Source organism: Ovis canadensis, chromosome 14, assembly GCF_042477335.2.
Source record: "Ovis canadensis isolate MfBH-ARS-UI-01 breed Bighorn chromosome 14, ARS-UI_OviCan_v2, whole genome shotgun sequence".
NCBI classification, from domain to species: Eukaryota; Metazoa; Chordata; class Mammalia; order Artiodactyla; family Bovidae; genus Ovis; species Ovis canadensis.
In genome coordinates, this window is record NC_091258.1 from 27,704,147 (window position 1) to 27,720,344 (window position 16,198).

The 16,198-nt window shown below is 59.6% G+C and overlaps 1 protein-coding gene across 1 annotated transcript; it reads left to right on the forward strand.

The window, feature by feature from the left end:
- The first annotated feature begins 3,977 nt into the window (after nt 1-3,977).
- CPNE7 (copine 7) lies at nt 3,978-16,109 on the forward strand. The gene is made up of 15 exons (XM_069550294.1): nt 3,978-4,328; nt 6,212-6,394; nt 7,721-7,795; nt 7,994-8,068; nt 8,433-8,516; nt 8,955-9,044; nt 9,373-9,471; nt 9,738-9,824; nt 10,214-10,273; nt 10,854-10,987; nt 11,356-11,410; nt 11,817-11,868; nt 11,934-12,067; nt 14,827-15,063; nt 15,573-16,109. The coding sequence occupies exons 1-15, from the start codon at nt 4,155-4,157 to the stop codon at nt 15,681-15,683; spliced, it is 1,650 nt and encodes a 549-aa protein (XP_069406395.1). The 5' UTR covers nt 3,978-4,154; the 3' UTR covers nt 15,684-16,109.
- The last annotated feature ends 89 nt before the right edge of the window (nt 16,110-16,198 follow it).

Consider the following 16,198-nt stretch of genomic DNA (forward strand, 5'->3'; position numbering starts at 1 on the left):
GGTATGGTGATGGCCTTGCCTGAGCAGTACGTCACTTGAACACAGCCTGGACCGCACACAGTCTGGACATAGCTCTGCTCCCCTCCTGAGGGGCTGAGCTTTCTGGCACTTGCTCAAGGCAACTCATCTGATGCTGAGGGGGTGAATTCCCAGAAGCTCAGAGCCAGTGCTGGGGGTGGAGCATGTTCAGCCAGGCTTCAAAGGGTGAGTAGGAGCTGGCCAGTGGCGGGGAGCCAGTGCAAGTAGGGCCCTGTGGCTTGAGTAGCAAATTGTCTAAAACAAGGATGCTTTATTGTTGCTCCAAAAATTGGTGATGTGGAAGCATTTAAAGAGAGAGAGATTGTTGTTCAGTTGCTAAGTCATCTCCAACTCTTTGCGACCCCATGGACTGGAGCACGCCAGGCTTCCCAGTCCTTCACTATCTCCTGGAGTTTGTGCAAACTCATGTCCATTGACTTGGTGATGCCATCCAACCATCTCGTCCTCTGTCACCCCCTTCTGCTGCCTTCAATCTTTCCTAGCATCAGAGTCTTTTCCAATGAGTCAGCTGTTTGCACCAGGTGGCCAAAGTATTGAAGCTTCGGCTTCAGCATGGGGTTAGTTAAATACATGAGGAAGGGTCACTTCTACCCCGCTGGCCCCCTCAGATCCCTACTCTGAGCACCCAGGGTGGGCGGGTAGGGAGATGCACGTGGCAGACTGTTTCCTAAAGGACCAGATGGTGAGCATTGCAGGCTTTCCAGGCCACAGAGTATCCCTCTGCTCTTGCAGGGCGAAGCCGGCTTCAGACCATCCGTGAACACACAGGATGGCCATGCTCCAGTATAACTCTAGTTGCAACCCAGTGGTTTCTAGACTTGCCTCAGGGGTTGCAGTGCCCTAGCCCCCTGCTTTTGGCCTCAGCTTATCAAGGTAGAGTGTCCCTTCAGGCTGCCAGAACAGAAACACCATAGACTGGGACTGGGGGTGGGTTTGGGGGAGCTTATAAACACCAGATACAGCTCTGGAGGCTGACTCCAAGATCAGTCAAGGTGCCAGCAGATTTGGTGTCTGGTTCACACATGGCAGAGGGGTGAGGGAGTGCTCTAGGGTCCCAGTTACAAAGGCAGTGGGGCTCCACCCTTGTGACCTAAGCACCTCCCAAGACCCACCTCCTAATGCCACCACATTGGGGGTCAGGATTTCAACATACAAGTTTTGGGGTAACAGTCGATGGCATGAAAGACGGCGATATGATGTAAAGAAAAGCAATTAGTAAAAAACTGCACACAGGAACATTTATTGAGTACCTCTTTGAACGTCTTTGAACATTTATTGAGTACCTACTGTGTGCCAGGCACAGTGCTAGGCCCAGGAACTCAGCTGTCAGGTGGGGCGGAGAGTCCCTATGCCTGTGATCTGAGGAGCCACATGTAGGAAGGGCCCTAAGGGTGGGAAGCAGCTTGTAAAAACTAATACAAACAGATTTACGTGGAAAAAAAAGCTGGAGGGATAAACATCAAAGTGTTAACAGTGTTTCTGCCTGGGTGCTAGAATTTCCATTTTTTTTTAATTGCTTATCTACATTTTTTAACTTTTCAACAAGGAACATGTGTTATTATTTCCTGTGCAGCAGTAACAACAGAATATCTGAAGGTGGGAATCTCACTTCCCGCGTCTGGCAGCTTGAGCTCTCGCCCCCCCGCCACATTCCGGGCCCTCCCCTGTCCTGAGGCCTTTTTGGGCTGCTGGGTGAGGAGGGGCAGGTGGATCCTGCAGCCCAGTGGCCCCTCTTGGGCTCTGGAGAATCCCTCCATTAGTGCTTCATGGAGCTGCCCTGCCAGCCCTCTCTCCAGGTCAGCTCTGGAGCTGAGCCCAGGGTCACCCCACAAGGCAGGGAGGGGCCTGTTGCTGTGAGGCTGTGGCAGAGACCCCAGTTGTTTATTGCTAAGTCATTTTCGACTCTTTTGTAACCACATGGACTGTAGCCCACCAGGCTCTTCTGTGTCCATGGGACTTTCCAGGCAAGAATACTGGAGTGGGTTGCCATTTCCTTCTCCAGGGCATCTTCCCAACTCAGGGATTGAACCCATGTCTCCTGCTTGGTAGGTGAATTCTTTACCATTGAGCTGCCAAGGAAGCAGAGACCCCAGTGGGTCCATTAAAATCTCTGGACCTCAGAGTCTTGAATCCCCATACCTGAATTCTCTTTTTCCTCTCCCCCGGGGGTGGTAATACGAAGTTACTGTGGTGCTGTGTGTGATGGTTAAGAGTTGAACTGTGGCTGGGTGTAAGCTCTATTCTCCTGTTGGTGGGCTGGGCGGCTCCTCGTCTGTGAAATGGGGCTGCGGTGGGTTAGTAGCTACCACATCACAGTTAGCATGAACACATGCATTGGAAAGAGCTGTCCTCAGGGCTGGCAGGGGAAAGGTCCCAGGGAAGTTCCCAAGGCTGACCCTGAGCCTCTGGGCATGCCAAGGTGGGGCTGGGTGCCCATCTGAGCCTCCATCCTCCTGGGGTTTTGCATTCTTAATCCCATAAAACAGAGAGGCCAGAAGCCTTAGCCAGGGTGCAAGTGGAACTGGGGCCCCTGCAAGCCAGTGAGCCCCCATGAGCCCAAGAGCACAGCTGATGGGCTACAAACATGGACTCTGGGAAGCCAGGCCAAGAAAGATGCAGGAGCTGGAAGGCCCAGGCTGTCTACAGAGAGAAGCTGGCCCTCTGAATGGCTGGTTTCTGAAGCCGTTGGGACCTGGGCCAGCTTCTAGGAGGGGGGACATGGAGGCTTGAGGCAGCAGAAGGAGGCACCAGATTGGCCTGCAAAGAATTCCCCTTTCTTGCAAATTGGGCACAAGGTCTTTGCCTTGCAGGCACCCCTGGAGTGTGAGCCTGTATTCCACCGCCAAGGATGCTGTCCTCTGCATCGCACCTCTGGAAAACCCTCCTTTGACTCTGGGGTGCAAACTTCCACTTTCCACCTCTGCCTGGGCAGCACCTTTGTCCTGTTGTTGGTGGGGCTTCCGACCCCAGGATCTTCTGGAGTCCTGGCAACCAAGGCTCAGCCTGAGCTCACAACAGCCCAGTGTGCCTGAGACCTGGTTTCTGTTCCCCTGGCCCTTGGGTCCCCTTTTACCTTAAACCCCCTTCTGTCTCCCACCATGGCTTCTGGCCAGGTCTGTGCCCTATTTTTAGGCAGAAACTGGCAAAGAGAATGGACTGGGAGGTGGCTTCTGCCTCCACCAAAACCTCCTCTTCTGCACAGCTTCACAGCAAGCACAGGGTGGTCCAAGGCGGGGGTGAAGCTCAGGATGAGAGGGGCCCCTCCCAAGGAGCCCAGGCCTGTTCTGATTCGAGTGCAGCAGACACATGTGGAAGGACCCCAGACCCTGACCCTCAGTGTAGACACCCCCAGGACAGCACGGGTTGTACTGGCTTCCCGACAACAGGCTCTGGGAAGGCAGACCCGTTCTTCCTGCGTCCAGTCCCAGCCCCAAAGCACCTGGCACACAGGAGGCGCCCACCACATGCTTGCTGACTGAAGTGATGCCTCACTAAATGCAGCAAGGCCTGGGGTTGGGGTCTGAGGGGTGGGGAGAGGTGTGGATTTGGTGCTAAACTGGGCCTCTGCTGGGCCCTGGCTTCCCAGGGGGGCAGCCTGCAGGGACATGGGGCCCATGCCTAGGCCAGCAGAGAGCCTCCTGACCTGAGCAGGTTTCCACACGCAGGGGGCCCCGTGGGGCTCTGGTCATTCTGGGAGGGCCCACCCAGTTTGGACCCAAAACCTCTCACCCTGGGGATTTGAACCCGTGGAAACCTGGGCATCCTCGAAGGGGGATGGGGATGGATGGGGATGGGGACGAAGGGCGGACTAAGGCCACCGCTCAGCGCCCACTCCTCCCCCCAGGCTCCAGGGCCCCCTCTCGGCCCGGCCCCGCCTAGGCCCCGCCCCTCCACTGCCCCCTCCTCTGTCTCACCCTCTCTGACACCCCCTCCTGCAGTTCCCGTGCCGTGGCTGCTGCGGGAGCCACGTGTGCCCGCGCCAGGCTGGCGTGCCGGGAGAGAAGCGCGGCCACGCCTGGCCAGGCCATCATTTCCCCGCGCGGCCGCGGCGCCGACCGGCGGACAGCCGCCCCTCGGTGGGCCCAGGCGGGTCCCGGAGCGCGGGAGGTGGGAGCATGAGCGCGGGCTCAGAGCGCCGGGCGGCGGCGGCCCCCGGGGTGGTGCCGGCGCCCTGCGCCTCGAAGGTGGAACTGCGGCTGAGCTGCCGGCACCTGCTGGACCGCGACCCGCTCACCAAGTCCGACCCGAGCGTGGTGCTGCTGCTGCAATCGCAGGGCCAGTGGGTGCAGGTAGGGGCGCGGGTAGGCGGGGGGTGGGGGCCTGGAGCTGCGGACGCGGAAGCCGAGATGGATGTGTGAGGCTAGTGGGGTGCAGAGCAGGGTCACGGTGGGGTTACCTGGTCTAAAGATGGGTGCCCTGGAGCTGTGGGGTTGAAGTGTAGGGGCTGGGTTGGAGGCGGAACCACGAGAGGGGCTCCAGGTAAAGGGAGGGAGCCCTGGAGTGGAGGGTGCGACCCCGGGTCCGGGTGGCGGCTCCGGGGCCAAGTGAAACACCCAGGCTTGAGGGAGCCGGAGGGGCTCTCCTGGGGGCGCAGAGGAGAGTAGGGGACACAGGGCTTTGACCGAGGTCACGGGTCCACCTTGGGCCCGCGGGGCAGCCGGGAGCACCAGTCCTCCGCTGGGTCCGCATTCTCAGGGCGGAGACAGCGCACCGCGGGTCCCGTAGGAGGCTAGCCGGGCGCTCCGGGAGCCAGGACTCCATCTCCGAGACCGGTACGCCCCGCCCAGAGGGCTCCCAGCCTGGCGCCTGGTTCTCGAGTTTGGGAAGAGTCGAGGCGGTCCCGAGCGGCCGCGGGGTGGCCTGGCGAGCGCGGCGCGTGCGGCCGGGGTCGGGGCAGCAGCGGACGGTTCGCAAGCCTCGCGGACCTGGCTCTGGGCGCGTCCCGTCTCTCGGCGACGCGGGCTTCCCTCTGGTCCCGGGAGCGGCCGAGGCGCCTGCGCGGGGGCAGGCTCTTCACCCCAGACCTGCGCTCCCAGAGGGCGGGCCGCGGGACTGCTCAGACCGCTCTGCGCCCCACGAAGCGCTTTTTCCGCCACCATCTCACGTGAGACGCGTGGCCTCACTTCGAAAGGGCAAGAAATCGGGGGCGAATAGGTGAAGTCGAGCATTGAGCCCCCGGAGAGCTGGGGGGCCGGAACTCGGACCCGAGTGCGCCCCAGCCTCCAGCGCTCCCCCTACGACGGGTCTGTCCGCGCACGCGCGTCCCTGGTCTCGGTGGCCTCATACAGCCCGGGCGGAGGTAGGGAGGTTAGGGGCACGTCGAGGGTACAGCCGCAGAGGGTCGCGGTAGTCCTAGAGACGCGCAGCGCCAGCTCCCTGGACCGCACTGCTCCCTGGCTGTGACCTTGTGCTGTTTTTTGTCATCTCCGGACCACCAGCCTCCTGGCCTGAGAAACCCTCCAGTCATCGACTTCGGGAGCAAAGGATCTGCTGGAGGGGCCCAAACCCCCATTAGCCTCCGTTGCTTGGCCTCAGCGCTCCCTGCAGCATATGTCCCTTGAGGAAGCACATAAACACCCTCATCTGGGGTGTGGAAGTTTGTGGGACTCTGGAGCAGGGCAGGTTGCACTTTGATGGGTTGGGGCCCAAGTTGGAGGAGAGAGTTGAACCAAGGGGTTATCTCTGCAATTTGCCCCCCTTCCCGACTCTGGAGTCTCCCTGCCTGTCCAGCAGGGTGCTGGCAAAAGATCTCTGCTTTAAGGTTTGCCCAGCCAGGTTCCAGTCCAGCTCTGTCCCTTACTTGGGGTGCCCTTGGACACCCCTTCCCTTCTCTGCTTCCCCATCTGTGGTTTGGGGATGGAGGAGGCTGTGTGGGCACGAGATGAGAAGCTGTAGCTTGTGGGGGCCAGAGAACTACGCCTTTATCTCAGGGAGGGAAGTGCCAGGGGTTCTGGGGAATGACACTCCCCAGGGGGCAACCGGAAGCCTCGAAGCAGCAGATGGGTCTTCCCACAGCACAACCTGGATGCAAGTCCTCCAGGACCACCCAAGGGCAGGTGGGCGGGACAGGGAACCCTGCAGGCTACAGCAGAGGCACAGGATCTCTGGGCAGTGCCCCGGGAGAAACTTGTCCCCCTCCTCCAGGGGTCTGCTTACCCAGGGCCACTTGCAGGTGGACAGAACCGAGGTAGTCCGGAGCAGCCTGCACCCGGTCTTCTCCAAGGTCTTCACGCTTGACTACTACTTCGAGGAGGTGCAGAAGCTGCGCTTTGAGGTCTACGACACCCATGGGCCCAGCAGCCTGAGCTGCCAGGAGGATGACTTCCTGGGGGGCATGGAATGCACTTTAGGGCAGGTGGGTGCCCTGTCCCCATGCCCTCAGAGGAGGAGGGCAGCATGGGCACCTCAGCGGGTGCAGTGGTGGTCTGGGGACAGAAAGATTATGCACCAACTGTGTACCAGGTGTTCTGCCTGACTCCTAGCTCCTTCTCCTTAAAAAATATCTTTTAGTTAATTTAAAAAATGTAATTTGGAACTGGGTAATATAGTCATATGGATCTAAATTCAGAAGGCATAACAGGCATGCTCTGGGTGTCTCCCTCCTGCCCTGCCCCCAGATTTGTTACATCCTTTTGGAGAGAGGTAGTCTTATCAGAGTAAAGGGACATATAGTTTTTTCTCTATATATACACTTTTAAAAACACAAATGACATACACTGCTCTGCAGCTGTGTATGTCACTTCCATAACATAAGTGAGCCCTTCCCTTGCCTGTCTCCATGGCAGTGACTGGTCTGAGGGACCCTGCATCCTCCAGTAGTCATTCCTATTAGCTCTATGATTGTCAGTGAAATGAGGTCTTGCCTCCAGCCAAACTGCTCAGCGCAGGCTCTGGGCAGAACACTCCATGTGTCACACATTTGATTCTAGTAGGTACTCTGAGGGCTTTTTAATGAGGTGTAATTTACATACAGTAATATGTGTAGACCTCTAGGGTGGGGATTGATGAGCTTTAGACAGTTGTATACACCTGACCACCACCCAGATCACACAGCATATCTTTGTCATCCAGCAGGCCCCCCTGCTCCTCTCAACCCCCTCCCCCAATAGTTTTGCCTGTTCTAGAACATCATGTCCGTGAATCACACAGTATGTTCCCATTTGTGTCCGACTTCTTTTCCCCGACATGAAGGCCTTGTGACTCATCTCCATTGCTGCCTGGGGCAGAGACGGCTGGGTCGAGCCTCTGTCAGATAAGAGGACTGAGATTTCAGCAAGGTCCACCCAATGCTCGCCACCCACTTTCCTCACATGCAGGGACACACATGCACAGACATCAATGTGCAAACATGCATGCACCTACGGGTGCAGATCCATGGACACATGTATGGACACGTATGTCTGGATATACACGTAAACTCTGCATTATGGGAAGGCTGCCCAGTGCCACCAGGTCTGCAGGGCTGGCCAAAGGTTTGGACCCTGGCTTCAAATCCCAGTGGTGGCCCTTCAGTAAGTCCCAGACCTCTGCCTGGATCTCCACTTCCTCACCTGGGTGGTAGGTTGGGGGGCCAGGCCACTGAGGGTGACTGGGGTCACTGGGAAGGAGACGGGGAGACCCCGGGTGGGGTTAGAGCCCCCAGGGAGCAGGTATGGACCCTCCCTGACCCTCTGACTTGCAGATCGTGGCCCAGAAGAAGGTGACCCGGGCACTGTTGCTGAAGTTCGGCAGGAACGCGGGCAAGTCCACCATCACGGTGAGCCCCTGCCTTCCACCGGCCCCTCCCCTGCAGGCCCCGCCCCTTCATCACTGAGGCTGTGGGGGACGAAGCTCAGGCTGCGCACTGTCTAGGCACCTCCCACAGACTGGGCTGCAGGGCAGAGAAGGGTTGGAGTGGGCCGGCTGAACCCCAAGGCCCGCGAGGGGTCAGGCCCCTCCTGCCCACTCCACCCAGGTGATAGCTGAGGACATCTCTGGGAACAACGGCTACGTGGAGCTCTCCTTCAGGGCCAGGAAGCTGGATGACAAGGTGAGGGGTGCTCCCCTGGAGCCTGGCTCTCCCTGCTGTCAGGGGGTGTCCACGAGGAGATGACAGGTGGCCGCAGAGTGGGACACAGTCAAAGCCAGGGCAGCTGTGCTGCTGTCGGGGTCCTGTTGTGTCACTGCCCCTGTTCATCCTCAGAGCTTCCTGTGACGACACTCAGGGGCTCAGGGAGGTCCCAGGGCAGACAGTGGAGAAACTGGTGGGAGCCAGTCTCTGGGCTGGAAGTGCTGGGGAGCTAGGGAAGCTGGAGCAGGATGCTCTCAGGGAGGGCTGGGCCCTCACACCGGGGGAGTGGCAGAGCCTGGCCCTCAACTCAGCTTGCCAAGCTCATCTTTTGCTCCTCTGCCAGGACCTCTTCAGCAAGTCAGACCCATTCCTGGAACTATACAGGATCAATGATGATCAGAGTGAGCAACTGGTGTACAGGACAGAGGTGAGGGGTCCCCACCCAGCACCCGAGGGTAGCGTGAAAGCACAGAGAGGGCAGCCCCTGACCCTTCCTGCACCTCCCTGCCCACCGTAGCTGTAGGAGTCTTGATCCTCAACACCGCCCGCCATCCCCCTTTGAACAGGGAGCAGCCAGGCGCGGGTGGACCTTGTGACCTAGGGTCAAGAATCTGCATTTGTTGTGACTACCTGCCCATGAAACAAGATCCCAGTGACAGCAGTGGGAAAGCGTTTCCTTTTGAGATAAATTAGAGTTAAAAAAAGGCTATGTAAGGAAAGGAGTCCAGGTGGTCCTGGAATGTGGAGGAAGCTACAAAGGAGGTTCTGGATGGAACAAAGTTCGGAAATGCAGCTCTGGGCTCGCAGGGTCCTGCCTGGAGCCTGAGGCTGGGCCCCTGAGCCGCCCGCCCCTCCCGGCCCACAGGTGGTGAAGAACGACCTGAGCCCCACCTGGCAGCCTTTCAAGGTGTCTCTGAGCAGCCTGTGCAGCTGCGAGGAGTCGCGGCCTCTCAAAGTAGGTGGGGCTTTGCGCCTGGAGGATGGGGGTGTGGCTGGGAAGGGGGCGGGGCGAGTGGTTGAGTGGGGCCACCCCGTCAGACCACACCCTGCTGGAGTTGAGATGTGCGGGGGTGGGGTGGGGGTGGGGTGGGGGTGGGGTGGGGTGGGGTGGGGGTGGGGGTGGGGTGGGGGTGGGGTGGGGGTGGGGTGGGGTGGGGGTGGGGGTGGGGGGAGGTACTGAAGAGGAGTGGTGCGGACGGGGCGGCCTACCTGCAGGGCCATGGAGACGCCCAGGCCTGGGACCCCAGAGGGGCAGGCGGGCTGAGGAGTCCTGGGCTCCCCAGGGCCTCGTTTGGGATTATGACTCCCGCGGAAAGCACGACTTCATTGGAGAATTCTCCACCACCTTCGAGGAGATGCAGAGAGCCTTCGGGGAGGACCAGGTGAGCCGGCCTGTCCCCCAGAATGCTCTGGGGCGCTGGCCCTGGGCTGAGTTCCCCAAAAGTGCTTGTGATGGCTTTAGAGAGGCTAAAGATGATGACAGAGCATGACAGCCACGCTCACCAGGTGGTCAGAGTAGGGATCACAGGCCTGTGTTGGACAGACAGACGCCAATGGGCAGGGCTTCAAGGCCTCCCTGGCCCCTTAGGGTGGGGTGTTGGGCGCTGGCACTCTGGGGTGGGGGTCTCTGCCTGTCCCTGTCCCCCAGGCCCAGTGGGACTGTGTGAACTCCAAGTATAAGCAGAAGAAGCGCAATTACAAGAATTCTGGGGTGGTCATCCTGGCAGACCTGAAGGTGAGCCTCAGCCCAGGCTGCAGACCCTCCCCTGCCCACCCACGGTGCGGGGTTGGGGGGTAGTCCTGCTTCGGCCTGAGCTCTGCGGAGAGCAAGCTCAGCAGTGGCAGGTGACTCCCTGGAATCTCCCCCATTGTCAGATGGATTCAAGGGCTCTTGTGCCCCTAATGCATGGAGGTGGGTTAGGAAATGGAGGGGAGGGGGAAACAAGAGAATAGATGATGGGGGGAAATGGGCATGCAGACAGCCTGAGGGCCTGAGAGGCAGGGACTGAGGCTGCCAGGCTCCTGCCTGCCCCAGCTGCCCTGGGGGAGGGCAGGTCCCAGCAGCCCCAGAGGCCCTGCCCTGAAGCCCTGGCCTGAGTCTCCCCGGGGTGGGGGCCCTGGAAGCTCTACAGGGTGTACTCGTTCCTGGACTACGTCATGGGCGGCTGCCAGATCCACTTCACGGTGAGTCCGCACCCTCCACACCGCCTGTGGGCTGCATCCCAGAGGATGAGGGGGTTGGCGCCTGGCCCCACTCAGAGCCCGTTTGACACCCTGGGTGGATGTGTGCAGAAAAGGCCCTTCTGCAGGGTTTGCACACCCCTTCCTTGTGACCCCTCCGAGCTTCTTCAAGTGACAGCCGGAAAGGCCTGAGGGTAGTGACTGGGCGGGGGGACACATGGGGACCCCATCTCAGGCCTTACTCCTCCCAGGCCCTGCCCAGCCCCTCCCTCCACCCTTCACTGCAGGAGGAGGTGCTGAGGGTCCACTGTGACAGCTCCGGCTCCTTGGGGTCCCTGGCTGGTGTTGCCACAGAGGTGCTGGCTACGCCTGGGGACCCAGGAGCTTTGGGGTTGGCCTGTCCCTTCTCCTGTGACCCAGCCAGCACAGCGTCAGACCCTTGGGCTTACAGCCACCGGGTTTTCTCACATCCCTGGGCAAGCGGCTTCCCCAGGCTTCGGTGTCCTTAGCGGTCAGATGGGGTGCAGCTGCCACCCAGGCCAGGAAGGAGGGCTCCAGGCTCATGACGCCGTGGCCTCTGCAGGTGGCCATTGACTTCACGGCCTCCAATGGGGACCCCAGGAACAGCTGCTCCCTGCACTACATCAACCCCTTCCAGCCCAACGAGTATCTGCAGGCCCTGGTGGCCGTGGGAGAGATCTGCCAGGACTACGACAGGTGCGCCGGCCTCCCATGCCTCCTGGGCTCTGCAGAAGTCATGGGTCAGCGCCTCAGGGTCTGAGAAGGGAGATGGGGCGGCCCCCCACAGGGGTCCGAGTCCTTCTCGCAGACACAGAGCAGTAAACTGAGGCCGTAGAGGGGTAGGGTTCTCGAGGCCTAGGGAGTGATGGGGCCAAGGTCCCTGCATCCAGTCAACACCACCCCTGCCTGCCTGCGAGCCTGGTGGCCGCCTCATGGGTCTGGGCCTTAGTTTCCCCTGTGTGGTTCGGGGCACCTGGTCTCCTGGCTCTGTTGGTGTCTCCCCGAAGCCCCCGTTCCCTCAGTGAGGTCGAGGGCCCTGGGTGATGAGGCGGCCTCTCTTCCAGCGACAAGAGGCTCTCTGCTTTGGGGTTTGGAGCTCGGATTCCTCCCAAGTATGAGGTAGGAGAAAGCCCGGGTCCCAGGACCCCAGGGGAAGCAGTGCCATGTGACAGGCGGTGGGGCAGGAGGTGGGGACCTGCCTTTCACCTCCCAGCACTAGTGTTCTCAGTCAGCCCTGTGGCCCTGTGAGGAGAAGGGGGACATTCGCCTGGAATTTTCCGTTTAGAAAGGGTGTTTGACTGGCTTGAGCAGAAAGTTTGGGGGTTGGGGAATTATTGGCTAATACATCTCAGAAGCTCCGGGTCCCACTGGAGCCAGGGTTGGCCTTCTGCCCTCTGTCCCCAGTGACCCCCTTCCACAAAGGATGTGTCACATGGTGGCCCTGGGGGCTCCAAACCTACCTCTCTCAGTAGTTGGGGTGGGGGATGCTAGGAGGTGGACCCGCTGACCGGTCCCTTCTGCCCAGGTGTCCCATGACTTTGCCATCAATTTCAACCCCGAAGACGATGAGTGCGAAGGTAGGAGCGTGAATGGCCCGTGGTGGGGGTGCGCTGGGGCCGTGCTCACACCCCGCCCCCCACAGGGATCCAGGGTGTGGTGGAGGCCTACCAGAACTGCCTGCCCAGGGTCCAGCTCTACGGCCCCACCAACGTGGCGCCCATCATCTCCAAGGTGGCCCGCACAGCCGCGGCCGAGGAGCGCACCCGTGAGGCCTCTGTAGGTGCCCAGTACCAGGGGGGGTGTGTGAGGAAGGGCTGGCCTCTGGGAAAGAGGGAAGGGTCAGGTCGGGCGGGGCCGGTGGGCGGGGCCCGGAGGCCGAGGGAGGGAAGAGGGGCGGGAAACAGGAATGCCGGGTGTCTGGACCAAGTGAGGCCGGGCGTGGACTCGCCTCGAGGGCCCCAGAGCCAGTGAGTTGAGCGCTGCTCTCTGCCCAGGAGATTCTCGCCCTGGAGGCTGATCTGCTGTCTGTGGTTCTATTATACATGTATTGTTATTTTGTTTGCATGGTCTTTTTTTTTTTGGCTGCACTGTGTTAGCTTGTGGGAATTTAGTTCCCCTACCAGGGATTGAACCCAGGCCCGGGGAAGTGAAAGTGCCCAGTCCTGATTCACTGGACTGCCGGGGAAATCCTTCTTCTTAATTTGCACAAGTGGTGAGACGCTAAAGGCTGCCTCCTGCATTAGGGTTCTGTAGACCTGCCTGAGGCACGCCGATGACTCAGTTGGCTTCTTTTAATCTTTTATTCTGAAAACAAAAAAAAAGAATAGTCAACTTTATGGAAGAATAACCCAACGCCTTTGGCCCATCCTTTCCCTGGACTCACTGGTCAGCAACTTCTGCCCTGTTACCTCCTCCTACTTCTCTTCCTCCCCTGCCCCCATCTACACACTGGTCCTTTCTTCCCTTTGAATCTCTTGAGAGCAGGCTGCTGGCCTCCTGAACCCCACTTCCCCCACCAAGTTCTTGGTGTTGATCTGCTCACAAGATCCTGTACAGTACAGCTCTGCAGTCTCACATCGAAGGCGACCCCCTCCTCTTGTCTCACCCCAGCCTCCATCTGTCCCCATGTGTCCATGTTCCTCACCGTCCCAGGACCTGTCCTTCCCATGTTCTGGTCTCCTGATCTATTTTTTCCCCTTTGTTTTTCTGTGCCCCATGGCATGTGGGATCTTAGTTCCCTGACCAGGGACTGAACCTGCGCACCCTGCAGTGGAAGTCCACTGCACCCCCAGGGAAGTCCCTGTGGTGGGACTAGGCTGTTGCTCTCAGCCTTGCTACATCCTTGGGACTTGCCATCGCCCAGTCCCTGAGTGGGGGTGGCTCTCCCAGGCACACAGCCCCCAAAGGCAGGGTCACAGTGTCGCCTCCCACCCCTTCTTTCCTCAGATCCAGGCGTTCTCTTCTACAGTCACTGCACAGGTATCAATTTCAGGTGGTTTAATTTAGATCCAATACTTTATATAATATGCTCCAAGTTCATTAATTGCCAAAAAAACAATAATTTTATCACAATATTATTTCTGGTGTAGAATCCAGCCTGGAGTTAAGGATTACATTCAGCTTTCATGTTCTTGTATTGTTTTAAAGCAAGTTTTAGACACATAATTTCATCTGTAAATATCAGTATAAACCTCTGAAAGAGGTACAGTAGGCTCCCATTATCACACCTAAAGACAACGTCAGTTCCCGAGCATTAAGTGTCCAGCCATCCCGTCCACACCATGGTGGATTTTCCAGGAGGCACAGGGTTAAGATAAGGGGCTGGGCCTGACAGTGTGTGTGGCCATCCTGCTGGGGACCCCTGCCTTCTCCTGTGGGGTCCTCTTGCCACCCCCTTGTTAAAGAGATCAGCATGTGCCTACAGTAGGGCCCCCGGCTGGAGTCTGCTGACCATGCCCTTGTGGTAGCCTTCGTGTCCGTCTGATTCCTCTGGGAGGGGTTAAACTCTGGGGGCCTCAGGTCTGCCTCTGTCCTTGCTGGGGCTCAGACCCTTCGTCTTAGCTGCGCGAGGTGGATGTGGGTGGAGGCTGGGCGGCATCTGGGACCCCCCTTCCCTGAGCCTCTTCTTGAATTTTGCCCTCACCTGCCTTCCTGTCCTGCGGAGAAGCCCTGTCCCTTCTGGCTGACGCCTACCGGGGCCCCGACTGCAGTGGTCCCCGGGTTCAGGTGACGCTTCCGTCGCAGGCGGTGATGGTGTGGTGTTTGCACTGCTGGCAGACCCAGGGCTGTGAGGTCTCAGTGGGGTGCTGCCCCTACTCTGGGGGTGGGAGGAGGCTGTGTGGGGCTCAGGGCTGGGCCAGGCACTGTGGGAATCCACCAGCCCTGGACAGGAGACTGCCCATCCCCCTCGTCTGGGGGCTCAGAGGGGGTCCCTGGGAGAGGGTGCCCACTCGGCCAGAGCTGGGCAGGCTAGGGGATAGTCTGGCCGGCCTTCCAGTGCTGGCGCTCCAGGGTGATTTTTGCAGCTCTTCTGTGTTTTCTCTCACCCAGATTTTTAGTAATGATTGCTGAGTGGTTTTGTTTTTTTTCACTGTGGAAATGGACCTTTATTTGAAACAAGCCCCAGTCTGTCATGCGCAGACACACTAGGCACCTGGCCAAGCTGGGCCAGAGTGTGTTGTTTGAAATCTCAGCGTCTCTTCAGGGTGTGGGAGCCCCTCCCCGCCCAGGGCTGATGATCCCTTCTCTGGCCTCAGACCTGGGTCAACCCCGGCTCCCCTAGCCTCACTGTCCCCACCTGTAAGGTGTGGCTGTATCCACCTCCGGTTAGAGGGAGCACATGGTCACAGCTCACTGTGATTCCATGTGTGTGTGTGCACCTGTGTACATGTGGTACGCTTCTGCGAATACGTTTTTAGAAAAGCTTGGCACCGTGGTCACCCCCAGGCGGTCTGGTTGGTGGACTTGGGGTTCGACTGGGGGAGGTACAGCGGCCCTGCAGGGTCCCCACAGCCCCTCCTCCCCTGTGCCCCCAGCAATACTACATTCTGCTGATTCTGACGGACGGTGTGGTGACCGACATGGCAGACACACGTGAGGCCATCGTGCGCGCCTCCCACCTGCCCATGTCCATCATCATTGTCGGGGTGGGCAACGCCGACTTCACCGACATGCAGGTGCTAGACGGCGATGACGGTGTCCTGCGCTCCCCACGCGGCGAGCCCGCCCTCCGCGACATCGTGCAATTTGTGCCGTTTCGGGAGCTCAAGAGCGTGAGTGCCCGGCGGGTCCCTTGACAGCATTGTGGAGGCGACAGGCGCTGAGCCCCTGCTCCATCCTGAGCAGTTTCAGCCCCTAGAAACCTTTGCACTATGAGAAGCGTCACACGGATGCCCCAGAAGGCAGGTGCCCCTTAGGCAGCCACCTCCCTGGCTTTCAAGCCTCTGTGACACAGTAGGAACTCTGTGTCACGTGGACACACACTCGCAGCGTCACGGGAGGACCTGGGCTTGGAGGGACCTCAGCCCCTCTGCCCCGTGCCCAGAGCAGGGTCACACCCACCCAGACAGCTGTCTGTGCCCTCAGAGTGACAGCAAGGGTGGACTGCCCAGCCACTGCGGTCTCAACCTTAACACAGGCTCACCTGCTTGCCCACTTGGTGAATTCCTGGTTGTGGTCCCTGGAGCCGGGGGCTCTAGGGAACGGGGCTGGATGTGAGTAGGTGGAGAAGAGGGGCTGGGGGACGGGAAGCTGGCTGGAGGCACCTTCTCCCCACACCCAGGCGTCCCCCGCGGCATTGGCCAAGAGTGTGCTGGCTGAGGTGCCCAGGCAGCTGGTGGAATACTACAGCCACAAGGAGCTGCCTCCAAGAGACCTCGGTGCCCACGCCTGAGAAGCCAGCTTGGGCTCTGCTCTCTGAGGACCCATGGGGCGGCCAGGACTGTGTCCACCGTCTGCCTCCAGCATCCTTCACCCAACTCCCCAGGGGCCTCCCATCCTGCAGCCCAGGCCCACCCTCGGCTCCTGTGACCCTGATGCCTGGTGGGCTGAAGGGTGAAGAGGTCCCATGGGCACGCCTAACCCTGCCCCAGCCTGGTGGGTGGGGAGGGGCCTGGGGGACAACTCCTTTGCTTCTGATCTTCACTGGGGAGAGTCAGCAGACAGTGCCCTGTCTCTGAGAAAACCCCGGTCCCCCAGACACCTGTCCCTGCAGCCAGATTCCTCCTGGTCCCAGCTGCATCCGCCCTTGTCTCTCTGTCTGTGGGGTCTGCGGGGGTGGGGGAGGGGACTTAGACAGAATAAAGTGTCTTGTCCTTGCCGTGGCTTTGTCCCTTCACTGCCCCCCCCCACCGCAGCAGAGGACTGCACCCCTCTGGAGGGGTGGGGCCTGGTGTTTCTGTACCCTGG